The sequence below is a fragment of the Typopeltis vanoorti genome, chromosome 22, assembly GCF_054136105.1.
Source record: "Typopeltis vanoorti isolate ZY-2024b chromosome 22, IOZ_Tvanoo_1.0, whole genome shotgun sequence".
In the NCBI taxonomy this organism is placed as follows: domain Eukaryota; kingdom Metazoa; phylum Arthropoda; class Arachnida; order Uropygi; family Thelyphonidae; genus Typopeltis; species Typopeltis vanoorti.
Window position 1 is genome coordinate 67,586,165 of NC_143570.1, and position 24,325 is coordinate 67,610,489.

The window sequence follows — 24,325 nt, forward strand, 5'->3', positions numbered from 1 at the left end:
CTCTGATTCTTTAGCTTCAATTCTCACATTAGGTATTGCTATAGGTATAGAGATATCCTCACTTGGGTGATAGACTTTTGAGAAGTGATCACTCAGTAACTCGACTCTTACATCTGATTTTGTCACCTCAATACCATCAGCACCCACTAAGGTTATCCTTCCGAAGTCATTCTTCCTCTTACTTGCCACATAGCGGAAGAACTCTTTGGGATTACCCTTGATCTCTTTGGCTAAGGTCTTCTCATAATCTGATTTAGCTTTTCTTACTATGTTGGTAACCTTCCTAGCTTGAGCCTTGTACTGCTCATGGGTGTCCTGATCGCCCTTCTCCTTGTAAATTCTCCATAACATTTTCTTTTTTTGCAGTTCAAGCTTGATACTACTGCTCATCCATCTAATGCCTGCCTTGTTTGACCTCCTGACCATAGGGACACAATCTGATATTGCTTTCCTCAGATACCCGCTGATTTTATCCCAAGCACTGCTAACATCTTTCCCTTGCAATATGTTTTGCCATGGGATGGCTGCAAGCTCACTCCGAAGCTTGTTATAATTGCCTAACCTGTAGTTCCGTATATACCCCTTCTTAATAGAAAAATCCACAGATTTTGCAACCTCCCAAGTCAATACCACATGATCGCTTTCACCAACTGGAGGTAACGAGGACACCTTACTTATGCATATAACCTCTGAACCAATAACCAGGTCCAACACTCTCACACCACGTGTCCCTTCAGTTACGTGCTGTTTCAAGTAATTATCTCGTAGAAGATGTATGAACTCCATTTCCTTTTTGCTACGAGATATTTCCTCCTTCCAATTGATATCACCATAATTAAAATCCCCCATAATAATCACTAAGCCTTCACTCATTGCACTAAGTTGCTGATGCATGAATTCAATATCTTCCCCCGTACTCACTGGCCTATAGCAGCATCCAACTCTATATTTGGTTGCGTTGGTCACTATTTCGCACCAGACTGCCTCAAATGAACTCTCATTCACATGTCTATCATCATGATATACTACTTTCTTTGGCTGCAACACATCGGCTATCATCAACAGTACTCCTCCTCCTGTTCTATCTTCTCTATCCTCCCTGAAAATACTGTACCCTTCACATTCAATTCCAGTGACCACATCTTCTGCTGACAGCCAAGTTTCACTAATGCCTACAACTTTTGGTGAGATTTCACTGACTAATGCCAAAAATTCTTCTCTCTTATTTCGAATGCTTCTAGCATTGGTATACAAAAATTGCAGATTCCCTCTAGATCTTGTACCGGCTTTAGAACTGATATATAAGTCACTAACTACCGTAGTCCTATGCCGATTTTTATCCCCTCTCTTCTGCAATTTATTCTGCCTATAAGGATCAATAAATACACAATCAGTGCTAAAGTTTCTCTCTCTTACACTCAACCTTTTCAATATTAGTTTCCCTGCCCAATAACTTCAACCTGTTCAGAAAACAATAACTCCTTCAATCGCTTATGTCCTTCCATGTTAAGATGCAGTCCATCTCTAGCATACAACTGCCTTTTTCCTTCAAACACACTCCAAACATCAACAAACTCCAGACCTCTTTTTCTGCACATTCTTGCAATCATATCATTCATTATCATTGCTCGTCTACTTAACTCGTAATTGTCAAAACGAGGCAGCACGCACACTATTCTCCCATTGACACTTTTCCTCTTCACAATATCTAATAATGTTCTTAAATCTTTTCCTACCCGATTTATACTACCTCTCAGGTCATTCGTACCCACCATAACTATCATCTTGTCTGTTTCATGCCCTCTCTTTATCGCTAAAGCCACTCTTTCTATTGTCCCATCAGCCCAGCACTCCTCATGCATACCACTCTCCATACCCTTAATCATAGAATCACCATATATTTTACCACTCTTAACTTCATTCAAGTCCACACTCATGGACTCATTCTCTACACTATTCAGCATGACTCTCCCAGCTTCATTACTCAACTCTCTATTACTTACCCCCCCACTCTCACTACATCTCATTTCTTCTAGGCCACTTGTGGTTTTATTATGTTGACTCCCAATCACTCCCATACTATTTATTACTGAATCATTCAAAGACTCACCCATATGTAATCCTGTTCTAGTTACTTCAGCTAAAGTAATCTCTATAGTCCTAATTTCTCTGTTTAACACATTAAACTCAGCTTTAACTTCCAGAATCTCCTTACCGATCACTTCCACTTCCTCATGAAGAAGATGAAGGTCATTTTTCATTTTCATAAACTCCCGCCGAAGTTCTTCCGCTACGGTCCCGATGTCTGCTTCCATTCCTAAACGCTCCAGCCTATCCCGACACTTCTCACATACGTCGACATTTTCTTTCTTCTCATTTTGCCAGACCGACCACAGATCCTTCACATTTTTCGGTGCATACATGTAGCAGTTTCCGCACCGCATCCATTGCGAAAAATCTAACGCTGAGCCAGCCTTTCGTGTAGTAGTAGAAGTCCTGCGCGCCGCTGACGTACGTTTCTTGTTGGACGCCATCTTTACACGTTGTTATAGTGAAACAAACGGCAGTGAAAACACAATATATACAACACAGTTCTAAACAATAATACCACTGAAGGACACTTGTTTCTAACCGATGCACAATTGCAGCATAATTTGTGACAAAAAGCCACACTATATTTAACTTTAAAAACACGTTTTCTAGACTAGCTAAACTCGACCGCCACATTTACCAAGGACACTAGCGCCACCCTATGGCGCTAGTGTATGTGCATCTTATTTATTAATTTAATTCTTTATGAATAAAAGGCATTAGTGGAAAGCAAAACTCTAACTATAACAAACTTGTAGCAACTGCAGTAGTATATAATTTGCTATAGTGGATTTCTTTCAGCACAGTAATGTATCTATGATTGAGGATTTTCAGTAGTTTGTTACAGTGTGTTTACTATAGTGAGAGTTGATTGTATATTACCTTCTGCTAAAAAAGTTCTTTCAGATCAAAATCAAGAACAATCTTCTAAAGTTATTAACCTATGAATGCATACACAGATGACTTTCTACAAAAGACATATTGGATATGATCTAAGTTCATTGTATTATATGTCATAAAAAGACTGCACAGATGTCTATTTAATAAATTTCTATTGTTACAAGCATGCATTTCATCAGTTAGAACTTAGAATCAGTTAGATGCAATACTGAGAAGGATGCTGACCTGCAGAGATAAAGGAGCTGTCATTCCATTGTATAAGACCCTGATCAGACCACTCTTAGACTACTGTTCTCAAATTTGGTCCCCAGGATTTGAAGGGAATAAATTAACTGTGGAAAGGGTACAGAGGCAGATAACAAAGATGGTTTCAGGACTGTACAATGTCAGAAGTTTATTTTTTCATTTTCACTTGGTTAGAATATAATAAATTTAGTTTTATCCTTTATCCAAGTGTGAGCAAACAAAGTTTGCGCCTGAAAGTATCTTCAGGACTGGGGTAAGGTGGTGCAACACCAGATTATTGAAGAGACTTCAATAAAGGTCGAAACTAGTTTGGGTAATGGCCCTTCTCTTAATGCATAACATTAGACATATCTGCAAGGAGATGTGTTTGGCATTATGGGAGATACTGAGATAGGAGTGATAGTTTCTTGCTCCACCTTTGCAAGGAGTCATCCTGGTGTTGCACCACCTTACCCCAGTCCTGAAGATACTTTCAGGCACAAACTTTGTTTTCTCACAATTGGATAAAGGATTAAACTAAATTTATTATGTACAATGTCAGTTACAAGGATCAACTGAGGGAATGTGGACTACGGAGTTTGGTGGATAGAAGAAGGAGAGGTGATATGATCGAGACCTTTAAACTGTTGAGATGCAGTTACAGGGTAGACATTGCAGAGTTCTTTTGCTTGGTGGAATGGCGGGAAGGAGCGATGACAAGGGGCTATTTCTGGAAGTTATGAAAGGAAGCTGTGAGCAAGAGGATGAAGAGTGGTTTCTTTGTTTGGAGGGTGGTTGAACCATGGAATGCATTGCCTGAGAGAGTGGTTAGAGCAAGAATGGTCAGTGAGTTCAAAGAGTGGTATGTTAGACTTTATGTTTCATAAGGACCTCCCATGATGAGTCCTTTGACTCCATGAAGGCCTGAATAATAATATATTATTATTATTATTCAGGTAATAATAATAATGATTTACAGATCAGTGGAACAATCCAAAATGTGTTTTCATGTGTACTTTTAATAACTCATTTAGTAGTAATAACATACTTATATGATAAGATCTACTAATTAATTGTTACAAACAAGGAGAAAACACTCAGAAAGCTTCTGAGTTACAAATATTTTTATTTGATGGAGTTACTAGCTTTATACAAAATCCCATCCTGGAGACCAGGGTATCTTTTTCGTAGTAATTTGGCACTTGACTCTTAACTTATCGAGATAGGAAGAACCTGCCAGTATCTTGGCTACTGTTTGTATAGCTCATCAGATCACTGCTGTGCACACTTGAAGTTGTGCCTTACCACTCCAAGAGGAGATATCATCTGGATCAGTGTTTCCCAAACTTTCATCACACATATATCTCTTTTAAAATGTTAGTAACACCAGCATGATCCTCTCTGGAAAAAGCAATTTGGAAGAAGTTATAATATTTCATTCAAATGCGAATGAAATTATATAGGTGTTAACATCTGTATTATTATTATTATTAACATCTGACCTTCATGGAGTAGAGACTCATCTTGGGAGCTACACACTATCACACACAAAGCTCATCCAACTGTGCCTTGAATTGATTCGATGTTCTACATTCACAACACACTTAAGCAATGCATTCTCCTCACAATGTCAAATGCTTCAAAATTCTTTTTGAAGCATTTGATGCGTTTTGGTAAAAAAAACTTTTATCAAGTTTAACACAAAAGTCAATCGCAGCTCTCTGTTTGAAACTTGTTTCTGACCGTTCGTCAAAACACACTGGCATTATAACTCGGCTTCTAATGAAACAAATGTCATAAACAGTTGACACAACACTAATGAAGGTTGCTGCTTTTGACAACGAAAAGATACAACAGGTAGCACCACTAGTTTCTTCTATTTTCGAAAAGTTCTGTTTCTTTTTGGACAGAGGGTATATATTTGTACTTTTCATGTTTTATGTGCTTTATGTATGGTTCCTGCCATACATAAAGCACATAAATCATCAGTGTCATTTCTTTTGTTATTTCCGTTAATTTTGTTAGTTATATTTACCATAAGTTCTCTTTTCCGAAAACTCCTTTGTTTTATCTCCCACTTTTTCCTTGGCATTGTGGGAATGTAGTGGTGGTGTGGGGAGGAGGAATCGATTCTTCCTCTCCCATAACAAACTATTTCTCTGGTTCCTTAGATTTTCATGCCTACTGTACTGAGAGAGTGCTGCCTACTCCCTATGGAAAATTATTATCATTATTAATTTTTTTTTTTTTGTAAAACAATAGATGCAGATACTAATTATTTTCTGGTAGGAAAAATTACAAAGGATATGAAACAAAAATGAAAAAATTATTTACTGATATTTTTACTTCTTAGTGTGATTAATGCTTTTGGAATAAGAACCAACAATATCTGTATGTTACGCGTCACTTAATAAAGGTGCCAATACACCACACCATTGCATCCTGCCACAAAAATTAGGAATGATTATTATTTTCTTGACTTCCATGTAGTCACAAGACTCATTGTGTCAGACCAGCACAAGATTACAGTCTATTGTGCCACTCCCTAAACTCATCGACAGTTTGCACATGGAATATCTTCATGATTAGGCGACTTGTATATAGAGATAAAATGACTTTACATCAATTGCCTTCATATCTCATAATGCAAAGCACACATATCCTTTCATATCTATGTAATGCTATGTATTATGGGAATTGCCACTATCCAGACCAGTTTCGACATTTATTAGGTCTCTCATTTGCAGCTAGACCCAGAAGGGATACCAAGGGTGAAGTAATCCAGAAGTTATATATTTCCCATATACAAGTAGTGAAAATGTGTATCTCCTTATTATTAAAATTTTCTGGATTAGAAATAGTGATGAAGTATTTTCACTTTGTTATAATTTAAATTAAACTTGCCAGAATATTATTATTATTATTATTATTATTATTATTCAGGCCTCCATGGAATCAAAAGACTCATCATGGGAGGTCCTTACTAGGAAACACAAAGTCTATCATACCACTTCTTAAACTCATTGACCATTCTCGCTCTCTCACCACTCTATCAGGCAATGCATTCCATGGTTCAACAACCCTCTATGCAAAGAAACCACTCCTCACTCTCTTGCTCGCAGTTTCCTTTTGTAACTTCCAGGGATGGCCCCTTGTCATCACTCCTTCCCGCTGTTCAACCAAGTGAAAGAACTCCCCATTGTCAACCCTGGAACTACCTCTCAACAGTTTAAAAGTCTCAATCATATCACCTCTCCTTTTTCTATCCACCAAACTCTGCAGTCCACATTCCCTCAGCCGATCCTCATAACTAACATTGTACAGTCCTGAAACCATCTTTGTTCATCTGCCTTTGTACACTTTCCACATCAAATCCTGGTGACCAAATCTGTGAATAATAGTCTAAGTGTGGTTTGATCAGAGTCTTGTTCAACGGAATGATAATTCTTTTATCTCTGCTGATCAGTGTTCTTCCCATTATTGCAGCAATCCTCTGTGTTACCTTCACCACCTTTGCAATATGTCCCCTAAATTTCAGGTTTCTATCATTCATCTATGCCTGGATTCAAGGTCGCAAAAGATCAGGTCACTGTTATGATTGGCGACAACATTTCAGGGGACCTAAAACTTAAATCTTACAGTTTACCATTCCCAGAGACCGTGCACCTTTAAAAACATTGAATTATATTTTCATTTAATTCTTTATCCAAGTAAGTAAACAAAGTTTGCACATGAAGTACCTTCATTACTAAGCTATTTGTATATAGAGGCTAATGACTTCAGATAGAGACCTCAATAAAGATCAAAACTAGTCTGAATATGGGCCTTTCCTATAATGCAGTATATATGTCTGAAAGGAGGTGTGTCTTGCATTATGGGATACTCAGGCAATTAATGTGAAGTCATAAGCCTCTATATACAAGTAGCCTAGTTGTAAAGATACTTCATGTGCAAACTTTGTTTGCTTACACTTGGATAAAGGATTAAATAAGAATAAAATTTGTGTTTATTTTGTTGTAGTAAATGCATCTTTACAGCATCTCAGCTCTTTGCTTTATGCAGATGATGTTATACTTCTAAATAAATCCGCTACAAGTCTGCAAGATTCCCTGACTAAATTTAATAACTGTTGTAATAGATATGATATGAAGGTCAGCAGCAAAAATACAAAGACAATGAAAATAGGCAGAAACATTGAAAATATCAACTGCATTGTGAATGGAGAACTTATAGAACAAGTAAAACATTTCAGCTACTTAGGCACAATTTTTAGTGAAGATGGCAAGTTAAATATGGAAATAGACAACGGAATCAACAACGCTGGTATGGTAGGAAGTCAGCTGAATAAATTTGTATGGAATAAGAAAGAAATTAGCTAAAACACTAAATTAGCTGTATACAAGACAGTGTTTAAACCAATTTTAATTTATGGATCTGAGAGCTGGGTTAGAAGTAAAACACTTTACCAAAGACTAGAGACAGCAGATATGAGAGTCTTGAGAAAGATTAGGGACTTTAACACATGGCATTAATGGCAATATCTTATTTAAAATGAGGATATTAGGAAAGAACTTGATATTGTCAGCATCCAGGAATGCATTAGCAGAGCTAATCTCAGGTGGTATGGTTACTTAAGCAGAATGGGAGAAGAAAGATTAGCAAAACAAGTGTTCTCTGCTAGGGTGGCAGGAAAAAATCCAGAGGAAGACCAAGATAAATATAAGAAATATATTTATCTTGGTCTAGAAATATAAGACCTGATAATATTGGAGTGTTGTTTATTATTTTAACGGTATAATAGAACACAGAAACTAAGTAAATAATTAATTTATTAACTTGATGCTGATATTTCGCTGGTATTATAACCAGCATCTTCAGAGCACAAAAACACTGTTTGTGCTCTGAAAAACAAACAGTGTTTTTGTGCTCTGAAAATGCTGGTTAACCAGCGAAATATCAGCATCAAGTTAATAAATTAATTATTTACTTAGTTTCTGTGTTCTATTATACCGTTAAAATAATAAACAACATGTTCAACGAACACATAAGTCTGTCCACAATATTGGAGTCTTGACATTTAACAGACTGATTTGGAGGAAAATTGTAGATAGGAAGCTAGTAATGATGTAAATTTTTCATGTAGTACTATCATATCCTGTACTCTCCTTGAGGATATATATCAGGAATTTGATGATGATGATTCATGCATTGACAACAAAGAAGCAATCTGATTGCTTTATGGTAGTCTAGTGTAATCGATACAATTGGTTCATGGTAGCTTAGCCTGTTCACTAACAAATGAATTGTTATAAAAAGTTTATATTTATGCTAATTAATTTTAATTTAATTTTACTAATTAATAATTAATTTTATGCAGTTCTGATTTAACTTAACTAATTTAATTTAATTTAACTAATTAATAATTAATTTTATGCAGTTTATTAATACTATGCATAAAAATAATTATTTTTTATACATAGTATTAATACTGCATACTATGTTTCTTTACATTTCTCTCTGCTCTGAATGACACCATGTATGGTCTGTAAGTGTTTGTGTCCATAAGTTTTGATAAATCTTAACTTTTTTATAATAGATTTGTGTCTATTTTGTTGTAGTAATGATAAAATAGACTAGTATCTGCATATATTTTATTCATTGGTGACATACCTACCTTTTTCTTATTTTTTTCAATATTTTTAGGTAAACACGGTTCATCTATGAGTTTTTTCAAATTGTTGCAAATCTCCAAAAAATTTTCATATATATTTATTGCAAAAAATCCACGCACAAGTGGACCTGCACAATTCAAACCCATATTATTCAAGGGTCAACTGTATCTTGTCACATTACAATGATTATTGTCCCTTGATAGGTAGTTGGTACTAACTGCCTGTTTTTGATAATGAACTTACATTGCATGAAATATTATGCTCTGGAATGTTCAACATTAAATATATATTTTAAGGTTTCCTATTTTTAGTAGAATAAAGATTAGTTGCTAAAATATTTTTATCTTCACGTAATTCTAATCATTCTCCGGGCTAAATCAAACAATAAATTGACATAAATGACCTTTAAAAAAATAAGGATTTTTGTTTATAGCTATTTGCAGTGTGACAAATTTGATTAATGAATCAGCTGTATACACCCTTCTTGGCGTTGTCATTGTATGTTTAGATTTAAGATTGTAGTATATATGTGAAGTTATTAACCTTGTTGATTTTTTTTTTTTTTTTAGGTGGAATTTCCATCTTCATTTTGGAGTAGTGAGGAATCATTATCATGTAAATTAAGATGTTGATTAAATTTCCAAGTTTTGAATGGTCTAGCTTTTGTATTTATCATACATTTGAGATGTTTACAAGTTTCATGTTTGATGAAGCCAGCTAAGAAGAGTTTATTATTGCAAACTCTTCTTTGTTTGGTTGTGATTATAAGTTACATGTCTTGTAGTCATATCCCAAAATAATTTCTTACAAGTATTTATTAAATATATGAGATAGATAAATTTATACATATGTTTTTATTTTTTTTTTATTAAATAGGAATCCTATATCTTCTCTCAATACCAAGTTAATAATCTTTTGAAGAGAAGACATGTGCAAAAGAAGATAGAAGAAGTTAAAAAGGAAATAAATAAAGATTTCTCATCACGTATATGTGTGTATTATGAAGAAGATGAAGAAACAAATAATCGTGATGTTGAAGTAAGAAAAATTATATCTGAAGATTCTGCTCAATATATTTTAATGAAAAAGATTGAGAACAGTCCTGAAAAATGTATAAACAGTCCAGCAGTCCATGTAAACAGTTCAGAGAAACATGTAAAGGAGTCAGAACTTACTTCAGGAGATATTTCTGAATCATCTAAGACATATATAGCAGACAGTAATAGCATTCACAGTGAAGTAGATTTGATAAAAGATAAACAATTAGACCATGGAACTTCAACTGAAATACATATTATGTCAACCATGAGTCATCCCTTGAAAAGTACAGCAATTGCTGAGAACTTTTGTAAAGATAAATTTGAACATTATAGCGTTAAAGACACTTCAATATTAAATTCAGAGTCAAGTTGTCGAAAACTTGTCATAGGTCCAGATGAAGCTGATGATAGTTTAAAACATCAACATCCAAATTATAATGAAGATGCCAGTTTAATTTTGCCTGGAAATTCATCTTCTGAAAATGAATCTCTTGCAGAATGCATTGTATTGCATGACTTAGAACCTCCATCTTTGAAGCCTCTAAAAGAGGCTGCAGAAGAAAATTATGCTAATCTTATTAGTAAACAAAATATGCAGTTCCCTATACCAAAAGATGAAGAGACTTATCAAGAATTAAACTGCAAATTTCCATTCTCTCACATAAGTGCTGATGATAATACAGATGAATCTTCACTAGCTGCCAACAAAAGCAACTTAGATGTCTCATTACTAAAGGATAATGGGAATGAATACAAAATGATTGACACTTTCTCAGGTATCCTGCATTTTTTTTTTTTTTTTGCTTCATTATTTATTTGTAATACAGCAATCAAAATCTACCATGCTAATGACTTTACATTGATTAGTTGGTTATCTAAATGTTCCATAACATAATCAGATGTTTCTTACAGTTAACTGTCATAGGGACCACCTATGACAATCATTTGCATAGCATTGTACCTCTGGAGCTTTGATTAGGAAATTTTAGTTTCTTATACTGAGAGTTGTTTCAGATTTGGTGCTTGCTTTAGTGTGAGTCAACTGTATAAAGGGCTTATAATTTCTTAAAAACTGCTATTCTATGATTAGGCACAAGGTCTCTATCCATAAATTATGTAGCATTCAAAATTTGACAAACCTAGAAATGGTTTCTCCAGATTTCATAACTGCTGGTCTTAAAAAAAAAATCAAATGTTGACAACCTTTGTTTAACCTTAATTAAGGTTGCTGTTCTCCAGGATTCTCATCAACAATTTTTATTAGCCTTGAGAATGCTTGCATAAATCTTACATGGAATATTCAAGTTGGAAGATTCCTTTGTAATTCACATTCAGTTTTACTTTCTCGTATATGCAAAATATTATGAGAGCTCCGCTCCAGTCATATGCTTTATAATTCAACCTTCTGAGCAGACTTTCCCAAGTTATATAGGGTAGCCACTGTAAAATTTTTATATCTCCATATGTGAGCATTTCTAGTGGAATATCTTTTTCCAGCTCTTTCTACACTTCATTTCTACATTTCTGATTTTTTTACTTCCAGTACTAAAATGTACTCCTGATCTCATTCTTCCTAGATATTATTATGTAGGTTCTTCCAGACAGTCCAGTGACTCACAATCTAAATACTCATATCTCTAAACATATTCATTAAAGATACACTCACAACTCTCACATACTTACTACTATGTAATAGGAATATGCACCTCACTTGCTTCATAACTGCTCCCTCACTTAAGTTTCCATGGTTGACTCTGAGTTTTCCTCCTACCTTCCAGCAGTTGCATAGTCTCTCTTGTTTCTGTATACTTAAATTTCTTTACCAATTTTTTGTCATATCTCCTATCTTTCATCCATTTCTGAAACTTTGAAGACCACATCTTTCTTATATACAAAATTCCATAGTTCTCCATAGAACCCAGGCTAACATATCTAAGCACAGTAGTCCAGATGTGGTATTACTGAAATTTTGAAAAGTAGGAAAATGACTTCTTTATTCCTGCATATTACTGTTCCTCCTTGACATTGCAGTTTTATCTGATGCAATGACTTAACCATCTTAACATTGCAGCCTTTAAACTATTCTGCTATCATCCTTACCTTCTAGCTTTAAATACCACTTGCAGTAAATTTCCCATTAATATGATACTCAGTTTACATTGTCCTCAGTCCAGAATGCATAACTTTGCACTGACATTCATTACTATGAATGTCAGTGCAAGGCTTACAGAAGTCTGTTCAAATCTGGAGCCTCTGTAGCACAGATTGTGTCAACAATGCCCACTGGGTGGAAGGACCTGAGTTTGATAATTTTGTGCCCCTGGTAGACTCCGTGTGTGATGCCCCTAAGTTTTTTTTATTTTTTAATAAGTACTTTCTAATTGTAAGTATAAGTATTTTTTCAAATTATTAATAATTTCATAACTTCATTATTTCTACTTATTGTTTTTATTCACTCAGATATACTACATAAAAAGGAAACAAATGAAAATGATTACAAACAAAAAGTATTGATTTTACACTGTAATTTTAATTTAATCAATTATAGTTTAGATTTTTTTTTCTTGATTTTAAATATGCTGTTGCTATCATTATAGGAATTGTCAGCAAAATTCTCAGTGTGACCCATGGAACAATTTGGAACAATATTCTGCAAATTGCTTGCTTTTAAAAATTGTAAAGTTTCTAACAGCAAATTGATGTTTTCTGGAAGTAAACTATTCAGAGATTTAATTTCTTCAGTTTGTTCCTGTCAATGTCACTACTACTTTCACCCTTAAGAATTGAATGCAAATCAATACAATGTTTTCTTAATTCGTTTAAATCACCTATTTTAGTTAAATTATAAAGAGAAAAAAACCTCAATTTTATTCATAACTTTTTATTTGCTCGAATCTTTCTTCATGTTAATATTGTGTCTAATATTATATTGAATATCCTCGTTCTAAACTTTATTTTTTCATCAACAACAGGGATGGTGTCTTCAGTTTTGTAATTAAATAATTTCCTTTAACAAACTATTCTTTTTTCTGTAAATATTGGCTTCGTCCTGAAAGTTTTGCTAATTCTTCAGCTTGATTCAAAGTATTTTCAAATTCTTGTGTATGATATTGACTAATGTATTCTGTACATGATTTTAATTAATTTATAATGGTTTATAAATCCATATTTTTTGCTTAGATAGATTTGCTTACTATGTTTATCTAATGAAGTATGTCATACCATGTCACTGACATAATGAAAAAGGAATGGTCACAAAGTTTTTCTGCTAGTGTTAAAGATTCAGACTTGGTGGCTGCATCAGTTGAATTTTCACTGACTATTATCAGTGCATAATGAATTTCGACAATCTGGTATTTAACTGACTTTATGCATTCAATGCGATCCTCCTGAGTTTCACATACTGCTTTAATAGTGAAATTTTGTACTTTCTTAGATAAAATTTTCCATCTAGCTACAGATGCCAAAAAGAATCTATAAAGGCATTGAATAATACCAAAAAATGAAACAGATTGTAGGCAAAACATTGCTGCATCTCCTATAACCAAATTTAAAGAATGGCAGCCACGAGGTATGTAAAATGCTCATGGATTTTCTTGCCTTAAGCGAGCTTGAATACCTTTATTTTTTCCTCACATATTGGACCCATTGTCATAGCCCTGTCCTCTAATGTCACTACTATTTAATTTTAAATCTAAAAGTAATTGAATGATCTTATCAAATGATGATTCTCCTGTAGATTCGTGGATTTCGTAGAATGAAACAATATTCTCTTGTATAACTAAAACAGACTCAGCTAAATCTACAAATCACAGAGTAACAGAAAGTTGTTCTTTGTGACTAATGTTAGGAGTGCAATCTAAAATAATAGAAAAGTGTTTTCCCTCTTTGGCATGCTTAACAATATCTTTGTGAACAGTTGAGGCCAAAAGAGTAATTATTTCATTTTGAATGGTTTTACTACAATATTATTATTACTATTAAGAGAGACCACCAGGGAGTCGGGGACTCATCGAGGGGGGGGGGGGGGCACATACTACACACATCAGCTATTATTCTTGAATTCATTCGCACTGCTTGCACTCACAACATCCAATGGCAATCCATGAAAGAAAAATCTAGCCCTCACCCTTTATTCTCAGCTTCCAAGGATGCCCTCTTGTCCTTTCCCCACCCTCCATAAATTAAAAAATTCCATCAACTGAAATCCTGTATGACCCTTTCAGAAGTTTGTAATTCTCAATCATATTACTCCCCTTTCTTCTGCTTGCTAGTGTCTGCAGTCTACAAATTCTCAATCTGTCTTCATAATCAGTATTTCATAATCCTGATATCATTTTTAACACACTGCTTTGCACTCTTTTCAGTATATCAGAATCACAATGGAAACCAGGAGACCAGACCTGCACACAATAGGGAGGTCATATCAATGCCTTGTACAGAGGCAAAATGACATTGGTTATCTTTACACATGTATGTTTGTTTCAGCATTGTAATTATCTTTTGAGTTGTATTTGCAATCTTGCTACATGCCCCCTGAACTTCAACTTCCTAACACTCCAAGATCCCTAGCCTCATCAGTTTCTTCAAGCATAATCCCACCAATATCTTTTCATCATGGGAAGTGTTTTGCCTCCATTATATTTAACGGCTACAAAATATCAGGAAAGTGTGAACTGTGTTGACCCTTTTATGCTCATGTAGGATACTAATTGTCTGTTAAAAGGTATTCAGTAATCATGCCGAAGTACTGCATGACTACATTTACTGACATTGAACTGACATCCATTTTCCCATGCCCACAATTCCAGCCTATTTAAACCATTCTGCAAGTACTGCATATCTGCAGCATTCCTGATTACCCTACCTATCTTTGCATCATTAGCAAATAGCTGTATGTTACTTGTTGAATCCTTCCCAATATCATTAATGTATAGATTGAATAACAGTGGACCAGCACTGATCCTTGTACATCACTGGTTACCTTAAATCTTGCAGACTCACATCCCCCATATACCACTTTTTGCTATCTGTCAGTCAGCCATCTTCTTACCCATGCTAATATTATATAATCCAAACCCATATTCTCCAATTTATGCAACAGTCTACCATGCTGTATTCTGTCAAATCCAAAAGTATCATGGTGTATCCATTCCCCTTGTCTAATTCAATGGTAGCATTGTTTAGAATGTGAGCAAGTTGCTACAACATGACCTTCCCTTAGTAAACCCATGTTGCTCATTGCAAAGTAGAGATTCACTGTCAACCCATTTCTGAATGCAAGCCCTAACCAATTTTTGGATGTATCCAACCGATAATTGGATACATTGTCTTGCACCATACATGTGCAATGAAATTATCATATATTCTTTCCATTCAAACAGAATCTTGTCTGTTCTGAGACTCATATTAAACAGCCTGGTCAAAGGAATAGCCAGTTAAGCTGAACACTCTTTAGCACACGTGCTGATATTCCATCAATCCCTATTGCTGAATTCTTATTCAGTTTGTGCAACAGTTCTAATACCTCGTCCCTTGTACACTTGAGTTTCTTCATTCAGTGAAGAGGTAGCAATGAGCTCAGTGTTGCGTACACCAGGTTGATAGCTTTTAACAAAATGGGCACTCATTAGTTGAACAACCTCTTCTTCATCTATAACCTTTATGCCATCTGCATTTAGAAGAGTTATTCTTTCATATTCATTCTTTCTTTTACTTGCAGCTTATCGATAGAATTCTTGTAGGTGCAGAGCCAGTTTCTTTTCATACTCAGACTTTGCTTTCTGTACAAACAACAGTTGTGACTATTATGTTTTTTATTGTTTTATTTGTTTTATTGTCCAGATTTCATTTCCATACAGTAGGACTGGTAGGGCTACATATTGTATACTTTTAGTCTGGATTCTTTTTGAACTAGGTTAGGTTTAAATATAGAGTTAATTACACCTGCTATTTTTAAATATTTCAATTTTTAGGTATATATTTTTTTTCCTTTTCATATATAATCATACATCCTACATAGTTAATTGAATTCACCTTTTCTAAAATCTTTTTATCTATTACTATTTTAGTTTTTACTGGATCTTGTCCTTTAATGGCCATTATTTTTGATTTTTCTGTTGATATAATCATTCCATAATCTTTGGCTGTCTCATTTAAATTTGAAATATCTTTTTTTTTTCCATTTCATTTTAATTAATTTTATTATTATTTCATTTAGATAAAAATTAAAAAGAGTTGCTGAAAAGGAACATCCCTGTCAGACTCCTTGGTTTATCTTTTTCGTATATGATAGCTCATGATTTAATCTTATTTGTATTCGATTATTTTCATATATACTTATGATAGCTTTTAGGATATTATTTAGTATTTGTCTTTCTTTGAATATTTTAAATAAAATGTTTCTTTTAACTTTGTCAAATGCTTTTCCAAAGTCAATAAATGTAGTATGTATTTCTAAATTGTATTTTCTTCTTTTCTCTATTATTAATTTTAGTAATTAATAATAATAAAAGGCTGGGTCTATACATGATCATCCTTTTCTAAATCCATTCTGTACTTCTAAAATAAAGTTTTCAGAATATTTTATTAATTTGTTATTTAAAATTGTGCTATATATTTTGTAACAGGAATTTAGAATATTTATCCCTCTATAGTTTTTAGGGTCATCTCTACTACCTTTTTAAAAGACAGGAAACACAATTGCTTTTTTCCATTCTATTGGTGGGTTACTTGTTGAATACATTTTATTTAAAAATATTATTATTATTATTATTCAGGCCTCCATGGAGTCAAAAGACTCATCGTGGGAGGTCCTTCCTAAGAACATAAAGTCTGTCAAGACTCATCAAGGGGAGGTCCCCCCCCCCGAAGAAACACAAAGTCTATCATACCACTCCTTAAACTCATTGACCGTTCTCGCTCTCACCACTCCATCAGGCAATGCATGCCACGGTTCAACCACCCTCCACGCAAAGAAACCACTCCTCACCCTCTTGCTCACAGTTTCTTTTTGTAACTTCCAGGGATGGCCTCTTGTCATCATTCATTCCTGCTGTTCAACCAAGCGAAAGAACTCCCCAGTGTCAACCCTGTAACCACCTCTCAACAGTTTAAAAGTCTCAATCATATCACCTCTCCTTCTTCTATCCACCAAACTCTGCAGTCCACATTCCCTCAGCCGATCCTCATAACTATCCTTGTACAGTCCTGAAACCATCTTTGTCATCTGTCTTTGTATCCTTTCCATAGTTAATTTATCCCTTTCAAATCCTGGGGACCAAATCTGAGAACAATAGTCCAAGTGTGGTCTGATCAGAGACTTATACAACGGAGTGATAACCCTCTTATCTCTGCAGGTCAGTGTCCTTCTTATAATTGCAGCAATCCTCTGTGTTACCTTCACCACTTTTGCAATATGTCCAATAAACTTCAGGTTTCTATCAATCATCAACCCCAGATCTCTTGTCTCCCCAACTTCCTCCAGTATAACTCCTCCCATAGAGTATGCAGCATCCCATCGATGTTTCCCAAACCTCAAGACCTTACATTTTGCTGCATTAAACTGACACCCCCATTCATTTCCCAATCTATCTAGCTTATTCAAATCCTCTTGCAGGGCTACCACATCTGCACTATTACTAATAATCCTTCCCATTCGCATCATCCGCAAACAACTGAATATCCTCTTGCAATCCACTGGCAATGTCATTGATATAAAGGTTAAACAATATAGGTCCTAGTACTGAGCCCCGTGGGACCCCCACTTGTAACCCTCTGCCTCCTTGAAACTGCTCCACCATACACAACTCTCTGATACCTTATCAGACAGCCAATCCTGAATCCAGTTGACCAATCTGACATCCAGACCCATGTGCTGCAACTTAAATATCAGCTTATCATGTGGCACCCTGTCAAATGCCTTCGCTAAGTCTAAGAAAATTGCAGTATATGCCTTTCCCTCATCTAATGTTCTTGTAACTTTATTATAAAAGGCTAGCATATTGCTAAAACAAGAGCGCCCTTTCACAAATCCATGTTGACTCTCGCAGATAGCATTACCCTCATCTGCCCAATGCTGTATATGGTCCCTCACTACTTTCTCCAAGATCTTAACAACTACTGATGACACACAAACTGGTCTATAATTAGACACTTCCAGTCTGTTACCACCCTTATGCAATGGCACTATCTTACCTTCCTTCCATTCCCTTGGCACCTTTGCCGAAGCCAGACTTTCATTGAAAAGCCAGGTTAAAGGCACTGTCAGTTCCCTAGCACATTCTCTCAAAACTCGTGGTGAAATACCATCCAGTCCCAAAGCTTTACTGACATCCAGAGTACTCAGTATCTGAAACACACTCTCCTCCTGTACCTCTAAACCTCGAACCAGCCCTATCCCTCTAGCATTAAAAATAATAGTAGTTTTTCTTTCAATCTTATTCCTGCATATTTATATAATTCTGAACTAACTTATCTTCTTCATGTGATTTTCCATTTCTTGTTTCTTTAGCTGATTATTTCTAATTCTTCTTCAGTTATTTCCTTTTCATTTTCATTAAATGTTTGCCAGTTATCTTTTTTAAAATATTTATCTGTCCACAATTCTCTATAGAAATTCTTCTCATTTCAATTTGGTGTTTAATTTTATGTTTTCTTTAGTATCTGTACGTAAATGTTACAAAATCTTATATGTATTTTGACATTACAAATGCATTTAACACTCAATAATAAATAATGTAATATTATATTTATAATGTGAAGGTTAGATTATTTTTATTCATCATCATCATGCATATCAAAGATTTAGGCCTACCATGGCCTGTTCCAGCCTTAGAAGTCATCGTTTAAGAGGACGCCCTGGTTTTCTTTTTCCTAATGGCTTGTATTTTAAAGCTTGTTTTGGTAATCTTTCTGTTTTCATTCTTTGAATGTGTTCCATCCATTTATGTTTATATTTTTTAATTTTTTCTATTACTGGTTCTTGATTTAATTCTTTTATAATTTCTTCATTTCTTTTGTGATGAAATAGGGTATACTGCAGTTTTTCTCATAAACTTCATTTCTGCTGTTGTTAATCTTTGTTTGGCTTTTTGTTTTATTGTCCAGATTTCGCTTCCATACATTAAGACTGGTAGGGTTAATGTATTGTATACTTTGAGTCTGGTTTGTTTTTGAACTAGGTTTGGTTTAAATATAGAATTAATTACACTGTTATTTTTAAATATTTTGCAATTTTTATGTTTATATCTTTTTCATTTTCATATGTGATCATACATCCTAGGTAGTTAAATGAATTCACCTGTTCTAAGATCTTGTTATCTATTACTATTTTAGTTCTTGTGGATCTTGTCATTTAAAGGCCATATTTTTTGATTTTTCTGTTGATATTATCATACCATAATCTTTGGATATCTCATTTAGATCTAAAATAGCTTTCTGTAGTTTATCTTCAGAATTTGTAATTATTATTTGGTCGTCGGCAAAGAGGAGAGTGTTTAAGTTTACTGTAGGAGAAACTTTAATTCCTTGATGTAAATTTTTATTCCATTTTATTATTATTTAATTTAAGTAGATATTAGGGGTGCTTAAGTGTCACAGCTGTATAACTGAGAGGAGACCTCCACATAGCCTTTAAAGGAATGCAGAGAACCGACCAGGGCTTCTGACCTAATGTCCAATCCTCACCTTCTCGTGGTGCACCCTGTTGGGTATCTACTTTGATACTGAACGAACGAGGATGGGCTGGCAATTTGGGATTTAGCTGACCAAATTGTATTCTTATTGGTTAAACCAAAATAAAAAATGATAGTACAACATGACAAAATTTCATGCCGGCTGGGGCTATATGGAGATGATAAAGGTGACATGAAAACAGGAGAAAAAGATATCCTTGAAGTATGGAGTAATTAATTTGAAAAACTGCTAAATGAAACAAGCAGTGATGACAACATAGTGATAAAAAACACTGACCAGGCATGCAGTCAGGAATGCATAACCATACTTGAAGTAGAAAAAGCCATCAAAGGCTTGAAATGTGGAAAGGCAGCAGGAGTAGATGATATTCGAGCAGAAATGCTGAAGTATGGTGGTATAAAAGGCTTACAGTGGCTGCACTGCATAGTTCAGAAAGCCTGGACAGAGGGATGAATTCCCGATGATTGGAGTAGAGCTCTCATAGTACCCATATATAAAAAGGGAAATAAAACTGAATGTGAGAATTACAGAGGTATGTCCCTACTGAGTGTTCCTGGCAAGATCTATGCAAGTACACTTGAGAACGGTTGAGAAGAATTGTGGAAGAAAAGCTTGGTGAAGAACAAGCTGGATACAGGCCAAATAGAGGCTGTCAGGATCAGATCTTCACTTTATGACAAATAGTCGAGAAAGCATGGGAATATAACAAAGATCTGTATTTAAGTTTTGTCGATTTGGAAAAGGCATATGACAAGGTGCCAAGAGAGAAGCTATTCAATACGCTGCAGTTATATGGTGTCAATGGGGCATTATATCAAGCAATATTTAGTCTTTATTTGAGTTGTAAGTCAGCAGTTAGAATTGACGGAAGTACAGGAAGATGGTTAATGTTAAATCTGGTGTGAGACAAGGATGTACATTATCCCCTCTGTTATTCACTATCTATATGGATCACATTATGAAGGAAAGTGGTATTAAACCTGATATCAAAATTGGAGATGTTAATGTCAGGTCTTTGCTTTATGCGGATGATGTTATACTTCTAAATAAATCCGCTACAAGTCTGCAAGATTCTCTGACTAAATTGAATAGCTGTTGTAATAGATATGGTATGATGGTCAGCAATAAAAAGACAAAGACAATGAAAATAGGCAGAATCATTGAAAATGTCAACTGTGTTGTGAATGGAGAACCTGTGGAACCAGTAAAACATTTCAGCTACTTAGGCACAATTTTTATTGAAGATGGTAAATTAAATATAGAAATAGACAACAGAATCAGCAAAGCTGGTATGTTGGGAAGTCAATTGAATAAATTCATATGGAATAAGAGAGAAATTAGTCGGAACACTAAATTAGCTGTATGCAAGAGAATGTTCAAACCAGTTTTAACTTATGGATCTGAGAGCTGGGTCAGAAGTAAAACACTTGACCAAAGACTAGAGACCGCAGTGTCCTGTGAGAGTATTGAGAGTCCTGAGAAAGATTAGAGGCGTGAACAGATGGCATCAATGGCAATATCATATTAAAAATGAGGATATTAATAAAGAACTTGACATTGTCAGCATCCAGGAATGTGTTAGCAGAGCTAATCTCAGGTGGTATGGTCACTTAAATAGAATGGGAGAGGAAAGATTAGCAAAACAAGTGTTCTCTGCCAGCTTGGCAGGAAAACGACACAGAGGAAGACCAAGATATAGGTGGATTGATACGGTACAAAGTGCCTTAGACGATAGATATATAAGATCTGATAATGGTGGAGTCTTGACAAGTAACAGACTGATTTGGAGGAAAATTGTAGATAGGAAGTTAGTAATGATGTAATTTTTTCATGTAGTACTGTCATATCCTGTACACCCCTTGAGGGTACATGGCAGGAATTTGATGATGATGATGATGATGAAGTAGATATTAAAAAGAGTTGCTGAGAGTGGACATCCCTGTCGGACCCCTTGGTTTATCTCTCTCGTATATAATAGCTCGTGATTTAATCTTATTTGTATTTGATTATTTTCATATATACTTGTGATAGCTTTTAGGATGTTATTTGGTATTTGTCTTGCTTTTAATATTTTAAATAATATGTTTCTTTTAACTTTGTCAAATGCTTTTTCAAAGTCAATAAATGCAATATGTGTTTCTAAATTGTATTCTCTTCTTTTCTCTATTATTAATTTTAGGCAAAAGGCTGGGTCTATACATGATCATCCTTTTCTAAATGCATTCTGTACTTCTAAAATAAAGTTTTTGGAATATTTCATTAGTTTGCTATTTAAGATTCTGCTATATATTTTGTAACAGGAATTTAGTATACTGATACCTCTATAGTTTTTAGTGTCATCTCTATTACCTTTTTTAAAGATAGGAATCACAATTGCTTTTTTCCATTCTATTAGGGGGATACCAGTTGAATAAACTTTTATTTGAAAATAAGTCTTTCTTTGAATCTAGTTCCTGCATATTTATATAGTTCTGAACCTAGTTTATCTTCTCCAGCTGATTTTCCGTTTCTTGTTTCTTTCAGGCTGATTTCTAATTCTTCATTAGTTATTTCCTTTTCATTTTCATTAATTGTTTGCCAGTTGTCTTTTTTAAAATATTTGTCTGTCCACAATGTCCATAATACACATGATTTGATGGAAATTTTTGGATTTCATGGCTATCGTAGGATAATAAAAATTATTTTGGTACAAAAAATGTTTCGCACAATGTTAAAAAAATTTTCTATGAAGTTTTGTGTTACGTATTACTTTACATGGATAGGAGATAGAAACCATTGGCCTTTGACAAAAAAAGAAGATAATTAGTTTTAGTTTAGATAACTGTAATGGGGTTTGTATTTAATTGTTTTTATTTATATTTGTTTATGTTTATTACAAGCAGAGGATAGTTAAATTGTTAATAGTTTTTATTTCTTTCCTTTTTCCTTATTGATTTTTACACTTTATTCTGTTTTTGCTTTATAATTAGAAATACATTTGCAACAGGTTATACTAGTACATATATAAAGATAAAAAGTATATAGACAGCATTCTTAAATATGTGACTGTTTTTTACTTGCTAAGTTGACATTTCTATCAATAGAAGATAATGAATTATTATATGTTCCTTCAATATTTACATCTTCTCGGAGTGGAATAAAGTGTAGCAATGCTTCCATTGCCAGGTTATTTTTTTTTTGGAAGGAGCACAGGCTCTAAGGCCCTAGTGCCGTCCTTAGTTTTGGTGCCCCCTACATTTTGTGCCTGGTCAGCCCACCCCTTAATCCAGCACTGGCAGAGTTGGTAGAATTTTCTCCTGGAAACTTGGGTTTTTCATACCTTGTGCAAATCAGCCAGAAGAACACATTCAAATTACAGACATAAATATGCAGGCTCCATAGCCTTATTTGCTTTGACAATAAATCCAAAAACAATAACCAACCAATCTGTTCAAATCAGCCTTCCAAGAATTCTGTATTAGCTATGTCCTTTAACAACCTCCAGACCATCGACACTATCATTAATATGCAAGTTAAAACAGTAGTGCCCAGATCAGTGTGGCACACCATTAGTCACTCTCCTTAATAATACCATATTTACTCGAATATAACTTGCGCTTTTCCCCAAAAAATTAAAGTTAAAAGATCGTGGTGCGAGTTGTACAGGGATTTTCGTAAACTGAAGTTTTTCAGGAAAAAATTAAATTGATGTTTATAATTAAATTCTCTGTATTCATTATAATTTATAATTGTTCGCATTATTTATAAAATGAATGCATTTAAATTTTAATTATGAATGTTATTTATGCAATTGGCTGCTGATCGTCATGTGATACAAGTGTAGCAATAATGCTTCTGTAATTAAATTAAAACAAACAGTTTCATTATGGCTTGTGCTTTTATCATTTCGTAATCATACGATTGCCATGATTTAAAAAAAACTGAAAAATGTGTATATGATTTACCAAGAATCTGCTATTCGGTATCGCTGATTCCTCCTGTCTTGCATATGGTTGTTGCAGTATTAACAAAAGATCGCACGACTCAACAACAAAGGCAAGTCGATGAGTATTGAGTTAAAATGGTGATTCCCTTCAGCCGAATTCCAAAATATTTGAAACTGCCATAACATTTACTATCTGTTTCTTAAAGTTTTAAACTTTTTTCATGTGCAAAGTATATTCGAAACTTTCGCCTTTTTTTATAAAGTAAAAATAGAGATGCAAGATATATGTGAGGGCGAGTTATATTCGAGTAAATATCGCATGCACTTTTAAATTTTTCCCAATATGTTCATTCCTTATTCAATCCCTTCTAACTTCAGATATCTATTGAAACATATCCATTTTTGCTGCATGTCAGTTGTTCCTGTTTCTTTTTCATGCCCAGCTTTCAGATCTGCACAACAATAAATGTCATATCACTATTTTAAAAAAAATTCCTTTTAATCTTATTGGGAAATGAATATTTTGCAGAATAGCACTCTCCTTTCTTCATTTTATCCACTAACTTTAATTTACCTAAGAATGTCCACATCAACATCCATGTAGTCTGCATTTATCTGCCACCATTCTGTGGCTATTTATTTAATAAACTTTCAAAGTACAGAACTAGAACAAACTACTGAAAAGCCCCAACCATAGGTTCAATGCTATGCTAAAAGAAATTCACTATAGCAAACTCTTCACAATAACAAACTTAACAATTTTTTCTGGAGTGTCC

At 34.4% G+C, this 24,325-nt stretch overlaps 1 protein-coding gene across 1 annotated transcript in view; it reads left to right on the forward strand.

Annotated features, from left to right (window-relative positions):
- The window catches only part of mus201 (rad2 superfamily protein mus201), a 296,493-nt gene that overhangs the window by 154,862 nt on the left and 117,306 nt on the right, over nucleotides 1-24,325 (forward strand). Inside the window, exons 4-5 of the mRNA XM_090412474.1 lie at nucleotides 9,458-9,503; nucleotides 9,765-10,704. Of these exons, the coding sequence (XP_090268600.1) occupies nucleotides 9,458-9,503; nucleotides 9,765-10,704 (986 nt within the window). The remainder of the gene's footprint in view (nucleotides 1-9,457; nucleotides 9,504-9,764; nucleotides 10,705-24,325) is intronic.